The sequence below is a fragment of the Anser brachyrhynchus genome (assembly GCF_964034855.1).
Source record: "Anser brachyrhynchus genome assembly, chromosome: 7".
NCBI classification, from domain to species: Eukaryota; Metazoa; Chordata; class Aves; order Anseriformes; family Anatidae; genus Anser; species Anser brachyrhynchus.
The window spans coordinates 41,826,042-41,843,425 of NC_137701.1; the positions used below are offsets into that span (position 1 = coordinate 41,826,042).

General features: G+C 36.3%; 1 protein-coding gene across 7 annotated transcripts in view; it reads left to right on the forward strand.

Moving 5' to 3' along the window:
- Nucleotides 1–17,384, forward strand: part of TANC1 (tetratricopeptide repeat, ankyrin repeat and coiled-coil containing 1) — a gene marked incomplete at its 3' end in the record, with an annotated part of 95,227 nt that overhangs the window by 57,646 nt on the left and 20,197 nt on the right. For all 7 annotated transcript variants that reach the window (XM_080600010.1, XM_080600009.1, XM_080600006.1 and 4 more), the window contains 10 exons: nucleotides 1,626–1,883; nucleotides 5,191–5,316; nucleotides 6,641–6,922; nucleotides 7,392–7,543; nucleotides 9,410–9,641; nucleotides 11,007–11,173; nucleotides 11,724–12,331; nucleotides 13,947–14,055; nucleotides 14,280–14,402; nucleotides 15,279–15,515. In XM_080600010.1, the coding sequence (XP_080456136.1) occupies nucleotides 1,626–1,883; nucleotides 5,191–5,316; nucleotides 6,641–6,922; nucleotides 7,392–7,543; nucleotides 9,410–9,641; nucleotides 11,007–11,173; nucleotides 11,724–12,331; nucleotides 13,947–14,055; nucleotides 14,280–14,402; nucleotides 15,279–15,515 (2,294 nt within the window). The remainder of the gene's footprint in view (nucleotides 1–1,625; nucleotides 1,884–5,190; nucleotides 5,317–6,640; nucleotides 6,923–7,391; nucleotides 7,544–9,409; nucleotides 9,642–11,006; nucleotides 11,174–11,723; nucleotides 12,332–13,946; nucleotides 14,056–14,279; nucleotides 14,403–15,278; nucleotides 15,516–17,384) is intronic.

Sequence of the window (17,384 nt, forward strand, 5' to 3'; positions counted from 1 at the left end):
ACTGCAATGTAAATATTGAAAAAAAATTAAATTAAACAGTAATTTCACTATTAAACATACAATAAGCAGTATATATTTGCAAAGCATTCTTATGCAAATATATTAGTGGAGTTTTAATAAACATCAGTACAGTAGATTCTAGAAGTATAAATTCTTCACGCTTTCAGATGTTGTAGGAGACCTCTATTAGTTACAGTTGTGCCCCCAACCAACAAACTGGATTATCTGGAGCATTCTAGATAATGCAGTTAAAATTGGTTCAGCTTTCATTGAGCAAATTGCTACAGCAGTGGAAAACTACTATTCTGTAATGCAGCATCCAAAAAACCTGTGTAGTCCACAGTTGTCATTTAGCTAAGGATCTGTATAGCACTTTGTTGTATATTTTGTGGCATCTGGTACTTCTACAGCAAAGAAAACCACAATGGTACATCTTACTGCTAAAGAGTTTCACATAGTACTGAGAAATTATTTGTAAATGTTTCCTGATTTGTTTATAATAAACAGAAAAAACCTTTTTGAGCCTCGTATTTACTGTATACAGTAGTACATTGAAATACTTTAAAAACCGAAATCAGAGTGTTTAATCTAAAATTTCATTCATATACTCTACTGGGCCTGATCAAACGTGCATCTAGCCTTGTACTCTTTCTGCCAGTGAAATGTAGCAGGTACTTAGGAAACCTTGTATGAATCTCAGTTGCAGGAAGTGTTTTGCCAGAATTAGTTAGTGAGGTATGTGAGAGTCCAGGCTAACTGTCATCCTAATGCAGCTAAGCTGTTAGGTGAGCTATATCTCTGAACAGTATTGAGGTTTTTATCATTTATACAGTATACAGGATGTTACACTATGAACAATACTGTTGGTCACAAGTAGGCTTGGGGCAAGCCTTCTGACTTACGATAGAATGGCCTGGGTTGGAAGGAACCTCAAAGATCATGTAGTTCCAACCCCCCTGCCATGGGCAGGGTCGCCACCCACTAGATCAGGTTGCTCAGGGCCTCATCCGTCCTGGTCTTGAACACCTCCAGGGATGGGGCATCCACAGCCTCTCTTTTCTGACTTCAGAAAAACTGCAAATGTTTTCAATGAATTGAATTTTGAATTCTGTTTGTAAAACATTTGACTTTAAATGTATTATTTTGATAATTCACATTTTTAGTTTTTGTTCTTGCTCTAGAAGCGCTATTCTTATTTCTTACAGAGCTTTTGTTGTTTCTGTGTTTGCAGAATGGTTTGAATATTTCCAGATATTATATAGATTTTTAAATTTTAAAAGAAATTGAGACATATTTTGGGAAAGTAATAGATCTGTCATACAAGATCATAAATGTTTTGGTGGTTTTTTTTTCCACTCAGCACAGATTACACAGATCTAAAGACATACCTAGATTCATCTGAACATTTTTTTTTGTCTGCTTTCTGGAGTGTTTTTTCCAATTTGAATTTTTCTAAGCTGTGTTGTTTGGCTTTAATTAATATTACTCAAATTAAACGAAATATCCAGTGGAGAACTACTTGACTGTTATCTGCAGGCCCCAAATGCCATTGGAGTATGAAAATTATAATGCACAGGTGGGCTGTTTTCCTCTGCTGTGTACTTCAATTTCTTTCAATTTCTCAGCAACGATAACAAGTTCGTCAGAAAATGATGATCGTAGTGGATCCAGTTTGGAATGGAGTAAGGACGGGAGTCTCAGAGCTGGAGCACATCAAGGGATTAGTCATGATCGAAGAACAGATAATTGTTCACCGGTTGCAGAAGAGGAGGCTATTGGATCTGCTGAGAATTTGGCAAAAGAAGTACCAATGGGAGAGGGTCCTGTTCCTTATACTCAAAGTTCTGGATCTTTGATAATGCCTCGTCCAAACTCTGTTGCAGGTAAAGTCCTGAAATAGAAAAATGGATGTTTTTGTTAATGATGTGATATTTCTGCTTGATCTTAAAATTGAAGTTATATTGTTAGTTTGAAAGTGTTTTCATAGGACACACACAGGAAAAAAAAAAAGCGTAGTTTCTAAACTGAATGGATAAGTATTACTTAAATTGTTTAAAATTATCATACAGTGTTCATCTTGTGTTTAGTAGGTATTGGTTAAGGCAGAACTTTGGGGACGCTTTAAAATCCATCAGTCGTCCTAGGACTCTGTATGGTATCCAAAAACACCTCAAGTTTGTTGCTTTTTCTGTGTTCACATTCGCTAGAGCTGTAAATCTGATTAACACTAAGACCAAAATGATACTTTGGTCTGTGAACAAGTAACGCATATTACTTTTTTATTATTATTATTTAAATAGCTACGTGAAATTCTGCTTTCTAGTTGAATCATTCCATTCAGAAAATGTTAGTCTGTTTAGTTATGATAGACACATATGCAACCTCACCCCTACTTTTTATAAGTCTTGTAAAATCCAAAAATCCCTGAAAAAGCACATCTGACTTGAGCTGTACTAGTAGAACACATCAAATGCCGTTTGCTTACAGAAATATAACTCTGCAAGCAAAATGATCTGACAAAGTGCTCTCCTGAGCATGGGTGCCATATATGAGACAGTAGATGTAGCTAACAAGTTAGAAGATAACTACTAAATGCAAAGTGAAGTAAACTTCAATAAACAGGTTAGAGCTTGGGTGTTGGTGATTCCTAGAAGGAAGAGGGGAAGACATACTTAATTGCAGCTAGAAAATGTTGCTAATAACAGGGAGTATTCTAAGTTTAAAAGATGAAAAAAAAATGCTGCATAGAATTTTCTTAGTATGATAAGTTTCATGGGGGAAGTACTGTTAGTAAACCAGCTTTTGATGTTATCAAGAGCAATCTTTTGGCATATAATCTGCTAGCAACATTGAGAATTTTTAAGTTCTGACAATACCACTTTAAGTTTTGGACCTGTAAAGTTATAGATTATGAATAAGCACTAGTTCTGTGTTCTCATTGTGAATGTACAAACATGTTGGTTTGCTGAAAAAAGAGAAACACTCTCCTTTTCATTTTTGAAGGACATTATATATAGAGTGTTAGTTTCTGAAAAGTCCAGGAAATTGTAATATACTGGAACTGCAAAAGAAAAAGATGCTAATTGGCAGTTCAGTGTTATCAATAACTTAATACTTGTCAGTAATAGCCAAAATCCAGTGCTAATACAAAATAGTCTTACATTTAGAATGGTTCATGAAGTGTCATGAAAGATACTGAAAGCCACACACTGCAGTCTTGACAAATGTAATTTGAGGTTTTAAAATACCGTAAAAATGCACAGTGTTTCAAAATCAATTAAAATTATACTGTTGAAGGATTATTTTGCAGCAACATATAGTGATATGAATACAATGATGACCAGGTTCACAGCAGGAGAGTTACCAAGATTTTTAGTTTAATTGCTATGTTTTCTTTTGTGTTTATTCATCAGAATCATGCTGTTCACAGAAGTGAATTTCTCAGAGGGAGCACTAGCAAAGAATTGCAATGAATTAAGCATGCCTATAGCTATTTATATAGTTGTACAATTACAAATGTTAGAAACAATATTTGAGTCTGTTTTGAAAATGGCTTGATTTAGCTGTAATTTGCCTGTTGAGTGAGCTGACCTATAGCTTTTATAGTGCAGATAAGTTAATGCTCTGTGCAAAACTGTCAAAAGAACTGTAACATCCTTTTCTAAGTTGTTCTAGTATCTGGCGTTGTAGAGATTTTTGTGAAATCTAGTGTGCTCTAAGCTGTAGATGACTATAGCCAGACTGTTTTATGGCTTTTGAGTGCCAGTGCTAAATATCCCTTTTTAAAAACTGGACAATTTTGCTACATGTGCAAGAAAAATAATTGATTTTCAGTACCCTTGCAGATAAGAGACTGATGAAGCTGGTCTCTTTCTTTATGAACATGAGATTGGAAGTTGTCACACCTCCAATCCCTGCTCAGACAAGTAGGTGTCTTGTTCTAGGAATCACTGATTGTGACTTCCTGTTACTGCATTCCCAGTTACTATGTCTGACTTATTCTGGGGGCCTTTTCCAGAGTTCTGAGATGGACCATAAACCATACTGTGCTTTTGCTTTCTCTTTTTATCTTATGTTATCCTCTTCCTAAAGAAAACTTTTGAGTTCATGATCTTGACAAAGTAGATATTCTAACTCCTGTATCATATGTTAAGTTCATGTACTCTGGTTATGATTTGGAGCATGTGTGCTGCTTGTGTGTGATTTATGTTCTCTCCAAGTACTTGATCTGCATGTCAGTTTAAAACTGGTGCCTTTTGGACATGGGTAATGCTGATTCTGGGACATGGCTGGGTAAGAAGCAGGCAACCACTTTCTTTTCATGGATGTTGTAGCAGTACTGCATAAATTTTGGGAAATGTGACTGTTATAACTGTCTGAAATACAGATTCTCAGATTTTAGCTTTGGCTGCTCTTAGACTTAAAAGTGCGTGAGTTTTGTAAATGCTATAACATGAATGACTTCAACCACTGCAGCAGATGGTGGCTGAGCAAATATTTGTGAAGTGATGCACACAAATTCTGTTACTGTTCTCAGAGTGACTTACGCAGCAGAAGTATTGCTGTATTGCATGAGTACGGTGTGAAATCAACTACTGTTGCAGATGGTTTCTCAACAAGAGCTTTTGTATGGTTTAGAGTTCTGTTTATCTATGCAAAGGAGTATGGGGAAGCTTAGAGAGTTAATGCAATATTGCTGATGTCCTGAATGTGGTGGAGTAATGCAGTGTCTGCTAGGCTAATTGCATGGTACAGATCGATGGCAACTCGGAAGGAAATTGAGATGAAAGAATCAGGTAGTTCCTGTGTTTCTGTGCAGAAGTAAGAAGTTTTACTGAATAATTTGTACCCTCTGTCTCTTTGTTTGTTTGGTCTTTAGCTTCTTTTCAGGAATTTTAGTGTCAGTTTAGATTTTGATGTTAATATTTTTCATTAAATACATAAATCAATAAAACTCCAATCTGACTAAAGAACACCACTCTTCAAATGGATATTTCAAGGAGATAGTGTAGTAAGAAAAGATCTCTAGAGAGAAATTGCCAGCTTTTTTTTTTTTTTAAGTAAAAGTTAGCTAAAATCATTTAGAAAACATGTGTAAGTACTATGTTGAGGAAAGAAATATAGTAAATAACAACGGTCATTGTAAGTTATACTGTAAGAAAAATAAGCTTCAATTCTTTAATACTTCAGCAACAAGTTCTACCAAACTGGAAGATCTGAGTTATTTGGATGGACAAAGACATACTCCTTTACGCACTTCAATTCGCTTGCCTTGGCACAACACTGCTGGTGGAAGAGTGCAGCAGGAAAGTAAAGGTAAACATTTACATCTGCATCTGTCTTGGCACGGTCACACAGTTGTTAAGTAGTTTCATAACATAGACGTTCTGAGATCTTTGTAAACACCACTATCCTGCAAAATGATATTGTATTGTGCACTTCACAGATCACTCAATATGTCTGAAAATAACGTTTGTTCACACTTTTTGCTGTTTAGAAATTGAATGTGTGGCTTTTAATCAGTGTATTGTTTAACTAAGTGTGTATAAGCAGTGCTGTGCAGATCATGTGAATGTCCGAACTGAAGTTGTGTAATACCAGTGTTTAGGAAAGACTGATTTTCATGGTTGCCAGATTTTATTATCTGCAATACTTTGGTAATAGCGTACTACAATTTGAGAGACTACACTGGATTAAAAATCTTCAGACACTGTCATTAGAATTGTGTTTTAGGAAGAAAACTGATCTAATACCATTAGATGTGTTAATGACAAAAATATTCTTTAATATTTCTGGTCTTTGAGTCTGAAAATAGCAAGGTTATGTTAAATGCAAGTGAGGTGGGGAATATTTTCTTTTCTTCTCTTAACTAGCTTAGTCATCTGCAGGTTCTGTTAACTGATCAATAGCAATTAAAAGCAGGAAAAGGTTATCCTGTCGTCTTTCACTTACGTTTTTTCACGTTTGTCGATCAATGCTGATGTGTACCATTAGATTTAGTTAATGAATCCTCATACCATTATATTAGTGAACATTATGTTTCTGTAAATTTTAATGTATTTAATGCAACTAAAACCAAATTCTTCTTCTCTCCTATATATCTTGTCATGTGTTCAGCAAATGTTTAGATTCAAGTAATCAAATGCGACCACACTTTTAGCTGTGCTGAGTACTTTCTGTTCTTATGGCTTCAAAAGTACTGAAAAAGAGGATAGTAATTTTTTTATATTACTTCAAAAATATTTTTTCTGGTTTAACAAAGAATTCTTCTCTGTACATGTATTCACAGCTTCGAAGACATGCTACTGAAATGTTCAGCAGTGTAACTCGTTAAATTGAAAAATGTTTGAAACTTATCAATTTATGGAATTATTGATGCGCTTTAAGAAAACTCAAATTCAATTGTAAAAAATATCCTGAAATTATACTTGTAACTTATTTATAATTTAATTCACATAGGAGTTATGGAGGTGACCCAAACCGAGCAGATCAGCTTTTATTATTTTCATGGTGGAAGCTCTAAAAAGTCTGATTATGAACATGATCAACAAGTCGCTGAACAAAATTGTCTTCTGAAGCAGTGCTGTTCTATTGCACAACTAGTTTCTAATAAACTTTTCTCCCTGCCACCTCTTCTCAGCACGTTTCGTTCCCTATAAGCCTCAAGATATTTTGCTGAAGCCACTGTTGTTTGAAGTGCCAAGCATAACAACAGACTCGGTGTTTGTTGGAAGAGAATGGCTGTTTCAAGCAATTGAAGAAAAAATGAAGAATACAGATCCGGCAGAGAACCAGGGAGCAGTCATTACTGGAAGTGTGGGATTCGGGAAAACTGCTATTATTTCACGGCTGGTGGCACTTAGCTGCCATGGAGGTCGCATGAGGCAAATAGCTTCAAACAGTCCTAATTCATCCCCCCAAAGTAAGTCTCTTCTCTGAATAATTGTTCGGGTTATTGTACTGATAACGAGTCAGTATGTTTGCTTTTCTGACTTAAGTTACTAGGACTTCACCAACTCCTCCACAAATGTTTTGACACATACCTTCCACATAATGTACCTACCATGGGCTTAGCCCATCAAAAAGCAAGGTAAAATGGAGACAATGTAGAATCTCTTCATTCTATCATGCAGTGCATACCCCAAAGTATTGGCAGTATGAGAGAAGAATTCAGGCTGCTCAGGGAACTAATTAGTAAGCTCCCCTGGGAATCTGCTTTAGAAGCCATTAGGGTCCCTCGATGCTGGTCACTTTTGAAGTACCACCTCTTAAGAGCACAGGAGCAGGCGATTTTTCTACTAGCGGTAAAGAGATTCTGTAATGCTTTCGTATAAAACAGTCTGTTTTCAGCAAATTTGGTCTTGTTTGCATTTGTTGCCTTTTAAAAATAGGTGGTGACTCCTGTCAGGAGATTCCTTTAAGTCAGTTACCTCTGTCTATTCCTCCAACAAGTGGTACATACACAATGAAGACTCTGAACTGTCCCGGTAGTCCTGAATACCAAAATCAAGCAGGTGATTCTGTGAGGCGACTTGCTTCAAAGGTGAGTTTTCCATTACTAATGGATTTTTTCTTTCAGCATATTAGAAAACATATAGCCTGGGTGGAGACAGTCTGATTTGCAAAGCCTTCTGTATATTTCAAATAGTCAGTGATGGGAGAACAGGCGGTAACATTGAACACTTAAAAAAGACGTGCAAGTTTCATGGCTGGTGAAACCAGCTATCTACCTTTCAAGTTACTAATTGAATTCTTTAGTTTAATTAAATTAATAGAATTAAATTCAATTAAAAACTTCTAGTCTGTTCTATGTGTATGAGAAGGTTGGGATCCTTAACTTGAAAAAGAGGCCATGTGTTCTCTTCAAGTAGTTGCTCAGTATGCTTTCCACAGGCAAAATTCTGGAAGGAAAAAGACAATAAAATATTTGGACTGTGTATAATGCATCTATATTCCATGATACAAGTTTTTTTTGGAAACTACTTTCTGAAAAGCACTGAAGTGCAATTATTTTCTTTCCTACAGACAGTGTTCTTCGTGTTGCACGCTAGGCTACCATTGTCTTTCTTGGCAGCAAGGGCACATTGCTGGCTCACGGATCTGGGGGTTTTGGTCAACGGCAAGTTGAATAGCGGTCAGCAGCGTGCCCTGGTGGCAAAGGGGGTTGACCATGCCCTGGGGTACCTCTGGCACAGTACTGCTAGCTGGTCGGGGGCGGGGGGAATGACACCATCCCACCCTGCTCTGCCTGGTGCAGCCTTACTTTGGGCACTGTGTGCAGTTTTGAGTGCCAGTTTTGGGCATAAAACAGTTAGTGCCCGAGGAAGGGTTATGAAGGTGGTGAAGGGTCTGGAGGACAAGATGCGCAAGGAGCAGCTGAAGTCCCTTGGTTCTCTCAGTCCAGAGAGGAGGAGACTCAGGGAAGGCCTCATGGCGGCCTACAGCTTCCTCCCAAGGGGAGCAGAGGGAGGGGCAGGGGGCAGGCACTGATCTCTGCTCTCCGGGGCCAGCGACGGGACTCGAGAGAACAGCACAGAGCCTCCAGGGGAGGCTCAGGCTGGGTGTTAAGAAAAGGTTCTGCACCAAGAGGGTAGTCAGGCACTGGAATAGGCTTCCCAGGGCAGCAGTCATGGCATCAAGCCTGCTGGAGTTTAAGCAGCATTTGGACAGCATTCTCAGACGTGGGGTCTGATTTTTGGGTGGTCCTGTGTGGAGCCAGGAGTTGCACTCAAGGATCCTTGTGGGTCCCTTCCAACTCGGGATATTCTATTGTATGTTTCTGCATTAAAGGTTGACTGTTGTGCTGCTAGACTTTGGCTGTCTACTGTAAACAGAGTATTTTTCTTGTTATTTCCTTTTTCAAAGGAATACAATCTATATTATGTTTTATTATTAAGTAGTACATACCTTTGCACTAATCATAATGAAGCCAGTTGTCCTTTTGCCTCTATGAGGATGTCTTCAGTAGCTGTTTGTCATTTGCTTTTGTCTAATCATGATCAAGTTAGTCCTGGGTTGTTTTAGCTAATAGCTTGCTTAGTGGAGACTCAAATTATTTTTTTTGCCTTTACTACTCTAGTTTCTTAGAGATTAGATATTCATCCCCCTGTATTCAAGTGGGATGAACTCAAATTACTATATTTTCCTGCCAGAATCTGACATTTTGAATTCTTTTCCGTTTTGCATGGCCTACAATATCAAAATCTATTTCACGATCTAACTTCTTGTGCGTTTATACCTCTTTGCATAAGCCATCTGACAACAATTATGGAATTAGATAATTATTCTAACACTGAAAAATACTCTGTAGCTGAAAGAGAAATTTGGTAAACCTTTATTGTAATTGGACTAACAAGTGCCATCTTAAGTATTAAATGGGTAAGCCTTTTGTTTTTTCTTTTTTCTCCAGGTCGTTGCTTATCATTATTGTCAAGCTGACAACACATACACCTGTCTTGTCCCAGAATTTGTGCACAGTATTGCAGCCTTACTTTGCCGTTCCAACCAATTAACAGCATACAGAGATCTTCTAATAAAAGAGCCTCATCTACAAAGCATGCTTAGCCTGAGATCTTGTGTCCAAGATCCAGCAGCAGCTTTTAAAAGGGGAGTGCTGGAACCACTTTCAAACCTCAGGAAAGGTAAATCAAACAAGAAGTGATTTGGAAACTGAATCTAAATTTCATAAATATTGTTGGGGGGAAGAACTTAGAAACATCTATTTTAATGCCAAAAGAGAAATAAGTAAAGCAGAACGTTCCTGGAGAAGGGATTCCTTAACTGTGGTAATTGTTTGTAACAATAATAGTTTTTAAACAGTTCTTTTGCATTTTAAAGTAGAATTCTATGAAACATTAAAAACTATGGAAACTTTACATTTACTTTTTGCCAGAAAACTCAAGGATAACTTTGTGGCTTGAAGCTAAGGGTGCTATATCTTGTATTAAAAGATTTTGTTTTCAGATGCTGTTGACTTTAGTCAGTTTTTTTGCTTAGTAATTTTCTGTGCCTAAACATCTGCAAATTGGATGAATTTTTTACTTGCTTTTAAAATTGAAATGTGATATGACAGTTTTCCAAGAAAGCATGTGACAACATGATTTTGTATTTAAGAAAAAAAAAATCTTGAAAAATATTCCCTGAAAATAGATAGCTTCACAGTCTATATGCCAGCTGGGGATGTACTTCATATATAGTAGGTTGAGGGAGGAGATTTTTCTGTGTCTGAACAGAGTTCATTCATTTCTATGAAAATTGGTCTGCAGTTCTTGATTTTTTTTTTTGTCTGTTAACAAATACCTGTGAAATGCATCATCGAATCTGATATTTACCCCAGGATTTTCATTCTTAACCAGTGCTCAAAATGAACAATGTTAGTTTATCAAGCTGTTACAGCTTTTCTTCTCAAATTTAAAAGTACAAACCAATGCTTTCAAGATTTTTGTAAATTGCATGCTTTTCTTTGTATGGTAAATCCAGTAAAGTATAAGTTTTAAGTAAATGGTTAATAGTTAAAAGTGGTGTCAATTAATAGCCTAAACAGTATGTGTATGCATTCGTCCCATATCCATGCATCTCATCCCTGTTAACATGCTAACAGCCTTGTTTAATCTCTTACTCTTTTTAAAGCGGTTGTAAAGTAGATCCATAATCACAGTTGAAAACACTGTATTGTAAGTGATTGCTTCCATTTCTTAGCGCTCTGTGTCAATGTTGAATTATAGTTACGATACTTCAACCGATTTTTTTTTTTTTTGTTTTAATTATCTGACCAGTATCATTAAGTATAAAGGGTGGGCTGGTTTAAATGATGATAGTACCGTTTTTCAGTTGTTTAAATGTTCAATGTCTAAAATAATGTCTAAATGCAATAAAATGTATTGCTGTGCATAAAAATACATTGTTCATAAAATCATAGAATCCTTGATGTTTAAAATTTGGGAATAAAAATATGCCACATAATGGGAGAACTTAAAATCACTTTTTTTTTTATTTTCATATTTCAGAGCAGAAAATTCCTGACGATGATTACATAATTTTGGTAGATGGTCTAAATGATGCTGAATTTCATAAACCTGATTATGGTGACACAATTTCATCATTTATCACAAATATAATTTGTCATTTTCCTCCATGGCTGAAGCTCATTGTGACTGTAAGAACTAACTTCAAGGTAAGAACACCTTTTAACTTTTTTCTTACTTTCAAAGACAAAGTGATCTTTTATATTTGTGTAGCTGCATTATTTTGAAAAGCACTGGTTTTAGAGGAATTCAAAGTCAAGTCTTTGGTGTGTTTTTTTTTTCCTTCTATGTTGTTGCATGTTTCTTTATGGTGAAAAATTATGATATCAGGAGTATGCTTTTTTTTGAATCACTTTCTTGAGTATGTTAGTAGAATTGCTAATACAAGTAGTGGTGAAATCAGAGTGTTTCCTTGGCCTTCAAGAGAGAAATGAACAAATGAATGAGTGAAAGATTTAATAATAATAATAATAATTAGAAGCACATAGTGATCTTGTGTTTGAGAACTTCCTGTGCAGAAATGCTGTTATGCTGTTATCAGTGAACAGTATTTGCAAAACCAGAGTAGAGATAGCAAGCTTGTTTTTAATCTGCCTAATACTCATTACAGAAGACAGGTATAGGAAAGACGCATTAGTGAGTGTTCAGTGCTGGAATGCTATAATGCTTGTGTGTTTTTTCTTTCTTCCCCCTCTTCAGGAAGTAGCAAGTTCACTTCCCTTTATCACAATATCCCTGGACAGTTTTCCAGACAACAAAGAAATTCATGATGACTTGAATGCTTACATTCAGTACAGAATTAATAGCAGTCAGGAAATTATAAACAACATATCTTTAAATGGAAAAGCTGATGCAGCTATTATTGGGAAAGTGAGTAACCACCTGATCATGAGAAGCCTGGGATCTTATCTCTACTTGAAACTGACTTTGGATCTTTTCCAAAAAGGTCATTTAGTAATCAAAAGTGCAAGCTATAAGGTAGTTCCAGTGTCTCTATCAGAACTGTACTTACTTCAGTGTAACATGAAGTTCATGACAAACTCTGCTTTTGAGCGAGCCCTCCCAATATTAAATGTGGCACTGGCATCCCTACATCCCATGACAGATGACCAGATTTTCCAAGCTATTAATGCAGGCCAAATAAATGGTGAACAACAATGGGAAGACTTCAGCCAAAGGATGGAGGCCCTTTCATGTTTTCTGATAAAAAGACGTGACAAAACACGTATGTTCTGCCATCCTTCCTTCAGGGAATGGCTTGTTTGGAGAGCAGATGGTGAAAATACTGACTTCTTGTGTGAGCCAAGGTAAATGAAACTTGCAGTAAATCATATTCAAATAACTGCAGTTATGTTTTACATAATTGTTTTCAACAATTGGTGAGAGGAGAGAGTAATGGTAAAACAAAAGCACGGCTAACTTTTTCCAAATGAAAACTTTTGCATATTTGAAAGTAAACTTGAGCAGTTGCCAGAAGTTACAAGGAATGATCAAGGTAAACTTGACCAGAAACAGTATTGTCATCATTGTGACAAAAATAATTGACTTTGCAGAATTTGCATTTGACTTCGCTATAATCCTTGAGAATTGAGAGTATTATGTTGTTATTAATATAGTAAAATAGTTGACAATTATGTGCAGCATCACCATGTCTGTTCAGAGTGCAGGAACAGAAAGAAAAACAGTTCATTTGGGCTCAGTTTCCATATTTTTTTGTTTCTACAAAAGAAAAATTGACGCTGATTTATAAAATTATTACAGACCCAAGACTTCTCTGTGCTTTAGAGAGTGGGCTTAACAAAAAACATTTCAGTAGGCAGAATTATCAGGTTTGCAGACTGTTTGGCCCATACTGTCTTTTGACATTGCTAGGTGCACTCTGGGCCAGCTGAACATGTGATGCACAGCACATGCTCTTAACAGAAGGACTTGTTTCCAAGTTTTACTTAAAGCTGCCCTTTATGAAAAATTCTGTTCAGAAATGTGTGAAGATGATATGAGAAGCCCTGCCCCAGCTTCATCAGCAAAACAGTTTCTGAATTAGCATGTGGTCAATTGTCCTATTGTAGTATAAGATCTGATTAATGTATGGTATGTGGCATACTTCAGGGTTTTGCCATTTCCACACTTTGCTAGAACACCAACTACTGTAGGTGTAGAATAACCAAGTACACAATTTATATCAAATTTTGAAAGGATTTGAGTTTTTCACTTCTAAAAAGATTGGATTTTATCTGAGGTACCTGCAGTTTGTGACTGTAAGATTAAACGTACAAAAGGGGGAGCAGTATGTAAGTCAGTGTCCACAGCTTCATCAAATCTGATAATAGGTTTCATGTTAGGTAACAATAGAGAAGTAATAAGAGTATATTTCAAATCTGAAATCTCCCTTTTTTCTCTGTTAAATCTTTGTGAAAATAATTTCACATAGACGAGATGATGAAAGCAACAAACAAACAAACAAGACAGAAGCAACTCCTATCTTTTGAAAAATTACGACAACCGTTGCAGATATTTCCAGACGTTGTGTGTTACTTGGAAAGCTGCAACAGTCAAGATAGCTGTGATATCGTTTGGTTTCGTGTATGCCATCTGCAAACTACCAGTCTTGCAGGCTTCAGTGAAGTTTCATGATTTGATAGGTTTTTTTTTAATGATCAGTTTTTTAAATTTAGGTTGCTATTCAATTTGTTTGAATAAGTGAACTAGCTATACTTAACATAGTTGCTTTCTACACTGGTGAAGGTTTGGATAGCCATTAGAAAATTTGCCTTTCATGATATTTGAACATCTAATTATTTAAATCAAGTTATAAGGATGTTTCAGTAGTCTGATAAAGAAAGTCAAAGTGTGCATGTTAGGATATTTACTGGAAGTGTACTTATAAAAACAGTTCTTTTTCAATCCCGTTCTTTTTACTAGGAGTGGACATGCTCTACTGGCTTTCATGTTTTCTCGACAAGAGGGAAAGTTAAACCGCCAACAAACTATGGAACTTGGTCATCATATACTTAAAGCTCACATATTTAAGGTAAAGCTGATAGCTTAATAGCTTTCATGATCTTAATGAATTGATGTGTCTTAGAGATTCTCATCTGAGTTATTTTAATAATTTGTTAGAATCTTATACAAAATACTTGAGATTGTTACCAGGGTTAACAAATATATGTTAGTTCTCTTTATATTGATGAGATATAGCTATAAATAGTATTTGTAATACTATAGAGAGATTTTCTGTTATATCATTTCTGCTAGGGTCTCAGTAAAAGGACTGGAATTTCTTCCAGTCAACTTCAAGCCTTGTGGATTGGTTATAGTACTGATGGACTTTCTGCAGCCCTTGCTTCTCTGAGGAACATTTATACACCCAATGTGAAGGTAAGAAAATAAGCATTAATGTATAATCACTGCTCCATCTGCCAATGTTGCTGTAACTCTGTTAATGTTGAAATTAATGTAACAGATAAGAAGAAAACAAAAATACCATATATCTGTAAAAGAACTCCTTTATAATGAGTCTGCATGTACTTTGTGAAGTCGTCGTTAATATCCAGTTCATTTTTCTTTAGTAGTTTTGATGGAAAGAAGGATTTCACCTTGATTTTGGTGTAGCCATGTTTTGTTACATAAGTAAGCAAGTGGATGCATTTTCAGGATGTCAAAGGCACCACCTAATTTGCTGGGCAGAGTTCAGACACATTTTCTTGTATGGGGAAGTACTGTGAGAGTAAAAAGATGTAAAATGCTAGAGTTTTGCTTTATTTGAATGCTTGGATCATGGATAGGGAAAGCCAAGCTTACAAGTTGCAATTTTAGCCAACTGGTAAGTGTTTTGATTATAAATTTGCTTGTGTGCACATGTGCATGCACTCCCAGTATTTTTGAAATATTTTTTATGCAATTTGATTCTACATAAATGGAGTCAGTTACATAAATTTGCATAGTAACCCAAATAAAAGCTTCAAAAATAATACTGTTACAACGGATGAATTTGTGGTGACAGTGTGGTGAGTTTCAGGGGATAGGTAGATCTTATATTAAGAATACATAGTTAAGTGGTACAATAATTAATTGGTTAGCAAATGATTTATAATTTTTGTTGTTGCCATATATGTGGTAATGCCAATGTCTGCCAATAAAATCTGCAGGAAAATTAAGGAGTAACATATAAGGATCTGAACGAAGACTTCAAAGTCATTTAACAATTCAAGCCAAATCTGAGGTAAAAATGGTTTTGTTTAAATTAAATTTTAGGTGAGTCGGCTGCTGATTTTGGCAGGAGCAAATGTGAATTATAGGACCGAAGTACTAAATAATGCTCCAGTGCTGTGTGTTCAGTCACACCTTGGACATGAAGAAGTGGTCACTCTTCTACTAGAATTTGGAGCTGCTATTGATGGAACATCAGAAAATGGAATGACTCCGCTTAGTTATGCAGCAGCTGCAGGTCACATGAATATAGTTTCACTGCTGTGCAAAAAGGGCGCAAAGGTAAGCTGATGCGCAAAGATTGCAATGCTTGCAGGAAAAAAAAAAAGCAAGGGCCTAAGAAAATTACTGTCGATTACATAATTATATACTAATATAATTAATACAGACTGTCAGAGCATTTAAAAAAAATCCAGAACACGTACACAGACTTTTTCTTTTCAACAGAGCATTTTCGTTCTGATCATCTCCATGCCTAATTTTTCATGCATTAGTAATTCCTCTGAAGTTAATAGGACTACACATATACCAGATGTCAAAACATTTGCATTACTATTGCTTAGAAATCCAATTATGAAATGCCAACATTTATCATCAAAACGTAGCCAAAAATACTACAAGTGTTGTTATGGCAGTGGGCAAGAGTAGCAAAGGGGAGCATTTACAAAGGCTGACTTTGCCTTGTGAAAGTAATTGTCTGCTCAGTTGAGGCAAGTGTATCTGTTCAGAAGGGATTTCACGGCAACTATATGTAGCTAAGCTTCTACCCTTATCCCTTACTAATTAAACAAGGGACACTAGTCTCCAAATCAGGCTTTGTGAGTAGCAGTAATGAGAAAGGAAGATGTATTAACTGGAAACCATGCTGTTTTGATATTAGGAGTCGTAGAATCATAGGATCATTAAGGTTGGAGAAGACCTCCAAGATCTAGTCCAACTGTCCTCCTACAGACAATATCACCTACTAAACCATGTCCACCAGTACAACATCCAACCTTTCCTTAAACACCCCCAGGGATGGTGACACCACCACCTCCTTGGGCAACCCGTTCCCATGCATAACCACTCTTTCTGAGAAGAAATTTCTACTAATTTCCAACCTGAACCTCCCCTGGCACAACTTGAGGCTGTTTCCTCTTGTCCTATTAGTGATGTGTGAGAAGAGGCTGACCCCCAGCTCCCCACAACTTCCTTTCAGGTAGCTGGAGAGAGCAATAAGGTCTCCCCTGAGCATCCTCTTCTACAGACTAGAAGAGTCGTGGAGTAGTATTTTTCATTATTTAGTATTTTTATTTCTCAGTGTTGAGTGGTAGCCAACAAATAGGAGATTCCAGCTAGAAAGTTACAGGAGAAATGAGGAAGCAAGCCAAACTACATGAAAAGAGTATGAAAGAGAATTGTTCTTGTTAATTGAAGTGCAAGAGGAAGGACAAGATGAGATCATTTGAGACAGGAGTAACATAGTGAAGACATGGAATGGAAGAAGAAGCAAAGACTGTCACCACTTAGAAAAAGGTGCTATCCAAGAGCAAAGAATGTATGAGTTTAAAGTTTGAAATGGAGATGTTTCAGAGCTTACAAGACCAGTGAGAAGTAGCATCTATTTTTTAAAGATATTTTTATTCCTTTTTTTTATCCCCTTGCTATTACTGTGTTAAATTCTGAGCAAGTAGGTAAAAATGATAGGATTTTCTTGATGTAAGTTGTAGTTTTGCAAATATGGATAACTTAAAACCTAGTTGCTGGCTATATTTAAAAGAGGGTGGGGGAAGGTCTTTTAACAGGTATCTGAACCGTTTTTAAAAGTAGGGAGTCCCTAACTTTGCATCATTTTGGGAACAGTCTTCAAATTATTTTTTGTCTTCTTGAAATAACGTTAGAAAATATTTTGTAAACTAACTAAATAAATAAATCAGCCCTGTTCGTATAGCATGTTTTGCCCTGATAGATTGCAACAGACCATCAGACTTCCCACATGACAGTTATCTACTGCTGTGAAATGAGTACCAGCGTAGTACAGTTTGCAATGAAATCATAGAATAGTTACAGTTTTGGAGTTCATCTAGTCCAACATAGGGCCAGCTAGTGCAAGTTTCCCAGGACTGTGTCCCGCCAGCTTTTGAATATCTGCAACGATGAGGGCCACACAAC